At 60.1% G+C, this 3,762-nt stretch overlaps 1 protein-coding gene across 1 annotated transcript in view; it reads right to left on the reverse strand.

The window, feature by feature from the left end:
• Window positions 1–2,405: 2,405 nt before the first annotated feature.
• Window positions 2,406–3,762, reverse strand: part of LOC105854330 (keratin, type II cuticular Hb5-like) — an 8,547-nt gene continuing 7,190 nt past the window's right edge. The window contains exons 5-6 of the mRNA XM_012732307.1: window positions 2,994–3,025; window positions 2,406–2,581 (exon numbers count right to left, since the gene is read on the reverse strand). Of these exons, the coding sequence (XP_012587761.1) occupies window positions 2,406–2,581; window positions 2,994–3,025 (208 nt within the window). The remainder of the gene's footprint in view (window positions 2,582–2,993; window positions 3,026–3,762) is intronic.

The raw sequence follows: 3,762 nt of genomic DNA on the forward strand, positions 1-3,762 counted from the left end.
GCTGCGCCACCAGGGAGGGCCCATTTTTGTTACTTTTACTACACTTAAAACACTTAACATATCACAATGCACTTACTTCTCAAACCTGACGGGGACTAAAGGGCTGAATGGCCCCAGCCCGGCTAGGTCTGGGGAGGGCAAGACAGAGGCCCAGCAATCGGAGAAGTGTGGGGCCAAGGTCACAGCAAGACTGAGACAGAGTCTGGCCCGGACCTGGCTGAATGCTGCAGCTAGCAGTGAGGGCTGCATGCTGACCACCGAGACTCCCGAGGGGGTGCTGAGGGAGACACGCGTTAGTGTCCGGCACGAGTGTTCCATACGTCCAAGGACAGGGAAGCCCGGCCAGCCCCATAGAGCCTTGACCCGCCCACGTGTACCCCGTGCAGGCCCTGGAGAGGGAGGGTGAGGGGCTCGCTGCCCGTGGGGTCTCAAGCAAACACAACCGCTGAGTCACCTCAGGCACAGCGGTGCCATGAGGAGCGACGCAGGCACGCAGAGCTAAGGGCCGGCCCCTCACAGTCCCCTCTGCTGAGAAGTGATGACCAAACTGGCGACACCCGCCTCCTCTCAGAAGTCACTCCCACTCACAAAGCCTGCACAGGGGCTGCTGAATGGCTCCATAGAAGCGCCCGGCAGTTTCCTCCCAGCCCAGGCTGGAACGTGGCCCAGGGCCAGGGAGCCACTCAAAAATTGCCTGTCCAACTGCACAGCCACAAACATTGCTGGTGACCCCGCAAGAGACTCAAGCTTGACCCTCAGCCCTCGGCCACTCCTGGACTGACAGGCACGTCAGTCCTTCAGGCTTGGGACTTGGAAAGGGAGAAAGTGGGCGACCGGTCCCCGGTGACAAGTGCCCCCCATAGAGCCTCCGGCAACTTCCAGAAGATACTTCCTTCATGACCCTTGACTGCTCAGCACAGCACAGCAGGAAAACCTGACCTTCGCAGCCCCAGAAGGGCACTACCTCCTGGCACAGAGCCAGCGGCACGGTGCCCAGGGGGCTCTCCTGTCCAGCGGCCGCTTGCTGGGAGTATTGGTGAGAATGTTTGCATGTTTGGACCGCGCCAGCTTTCATCACCCGGGGTGATGCACCCATGTGCTGGCCCCCGGGGTCCCAGCCAGGTTTCAGTCCCATTCCTTTGGCATGAGACTGCACCCACTGTCCCGGAAGGGGGCCTTTCCAAGGCCTGTTCTCCAGGCCGAGGCCCAGGACATCAGCAGACACCGTGGCACTAGAGTACCTTAAAAGGTAAAGCCTGGGCCTTTGGCCAGTGACACACCTGAGCCCCACCCAGAGACACAGAGCGGCGCCATGGTTCCCAAGAAGCGTGGTGACGTAATCCTTTGTGCAAGACAAAAGAATGTGAGCTCCCTGGAGAGAGGCTTGTCTGGGGCTTGTGTGGCCAGGAAAAAGCCCAGAAACTCAGCTCTTCCCTGGCCGCCCTGTCCCCCAGGCTGGTCTGTCTGCTACCCCACAAAGTCCAGATGCTTTATGAGCTCAGACCAACTACATCATAAGTCTGGCAGAGGAGACAAAGCCGAAATCTCCAGGAGATTCCAAAGCCCAGGGTTCCCTCACCCAGGACACGGTTCGCAGTGCACCATGGCATCACCAGTTAAACTAGAACCGGCGTGTGGGGCACCCAGCTACGTTCATATCCGCCCAGCCCCATCTCTGAGGACAATCTCTTCCATGACCTGACCTCAGATGTCCCCATCAGGGCAGTAGGAAGCTGCTCTCCCTGCTCTCCTCTGCACGCTGTGTGTTTCCTCGGGGATGTCCTGCGTCCCCACCCAGAGTGAGCATGTGTGGGGCTGGCGCCTGAGCTCGGGCCATTCAGGAACTCTGGAGACTAGTGCAGTTCCCGCTCCCCCAGAACAGCTGTGGGGGGTGGGGGCAGGCTGGGGGGCAAGCAGACCCCCCTTCTCTCACTGTCACCAGGGGCCTCTGAAGCCGCTGCCGGCCGCCTAAGGTTCTGTCTCTATATTATCACCGAAAGTTGAATCTTGTAAACCCACCGCAAGGGCAGAGACGTTCCCCAGGCGTGTGCCCATGGGCTCCCACCTCCAAATCCTGCCAGTTTTGCCTGTCCCCAGCGCACCGGGAGAAATCCAGGCACGGACAACGCGTTCTCAGCAGAACTTTTATTGCAAAGGAGGGGTCCCAGGAAAAGAGACGTGGGTCAGTTTGGAGGGGCTCGCTGCTGGGCTCAGGTAAACTGTAAGCCACGCCCACCCAGCACGCGCGCAGGTATCCCGGCCCCCGGTAGAGGCCATCTGGGTCCGGTGAACTACATTCCATTACGCTCTGGGTGGGGGGCGAGATGAGGTGAGGGCGTTAGGGGTGCAGGGCTAAGTCTTCGGGTTAGGGTCCCTTGACTTCTCCTGGGCGGTGCAGAAAGGGTTCAACATTCCTGGGAGCTGCCGCAACCCAAGTCCCCGCCGCAGACAGGGGAGCCGCAGAGCGCGCAGCAGCCGCCGGGGGCGCCAGGGGTCAGGCCCGCGGAGCCGGCGCCGGGCTCGAGCTGGCGGGTGGGGCCGGACGCTGAGCCCGGCACGGTGGTGAGGGGGGCGCCCTGGGCTGGGAGAAGAACGGCTGCTGGAGGGGGGAGACCCCCTCCTCCCCACCCCACCCTGCCCAGAAGGCGGACCTGCGATCTCCTCCCCCACGGGACAGCTGCGCAGACCCTCTCCCCCCCGTAGAGGCAGACGTGAACACCCCCCACTCCCCAGCCTCTGCGCCCCAAGTAGGAGATACACAGCACCCTTCTCCCAAGAGACAGACCACCCCTGAAGTCAGCACAGACCCACGCAGCCGAGACTAAAACACAAGGACAGACCACGCGGAAGGAAGCCAACCTCCACGCCCAGTCACCACACGCCTCTCAGAGGAGGGCAGTGGGGAACAGCCCCCTCTCCCCGCCCAAGATTTGCGCCAAGGAGGGAGAGCAACACTTGCAGTCTAGCCCGAGTTAGCCCTCGCATTTACTTACTGCTGCAGCCTGCCCCAAATCCCAGGCCGAGCCTGCGGGAGGAGGAGGAAGCGGGAGTAGGGGTCTCCCTTCCCCAGAACACCCCCTCCAGCTGGCTAGCTGGTTCTCAGACACGCAACTCTTGTTTCAAAAACTCCTTCTGGGCCTTCAGACTCAAGCCTCCCTGCTTTAAATTCAAGTAACTCCTTTTTGCTGATGACTTCTTGGAGGAGAGAAAAAGCAAAAGACCTAAACTTCTTTTTGCCTTAATTTATCTTGAAAGGAGAGATGGGGTGGGGGGAATATTTTAGACTCCATCAGGAACCATAGAAGAAATAGCTCGATTACCTGAAAAAATATTGGCCAATCCTCACCCAGTGTCCTTCTGTGTGTCCTTGAAATGGTCCCTTGCCCTCTGAGACTCAATTTCCTCATCTGTGACATGGGGCTAGTAGCTCCTTTCTAGGGCGTTCCAGACTTTAGAGGAATGCTAAGTGTAGGGGCCTGTGCTCAGCCCCCTCTGCCCCCTCCGCCTGGCAGACCCAGCGGGCGTCAGCTGCCCCGGTCTCCCCACTGCCTCTAAAAGAAAAGCTAAAGCACAACGTGTCCCTCTCCGCGGACCTCTGCTTGCCCAAGGCCTGGTTGCAGGAGCAGAGAAGGCCCTTGCGTGGACGTCCTTCCCCTCGCCTGGCCTGGGCCTGTCAGTGACACATGCCCTCTGACACCCGGGGCACGTGACTTCGTGAATCTCCGGTGCTGGGACTTTTGTCTAAAGGACTGTGGGACTGCG

The sequence above is a fragment of the Condylura cristata genome, unplaced genomic scaffold (assembly GCF_000260355.1).
Source record: "Condylura cristata isolate star-nosed mole 26May11 unplaced genomic scaffold, ConCri1.0 scaffold00034, whole genome shotgun sequence".
Classification (NCBI taxonomy): Eukaryota; Metazoa; Chordata; class Mammalia; order Eulipotyphla; family Talpidae; genus Condylura; species Condylura cristata.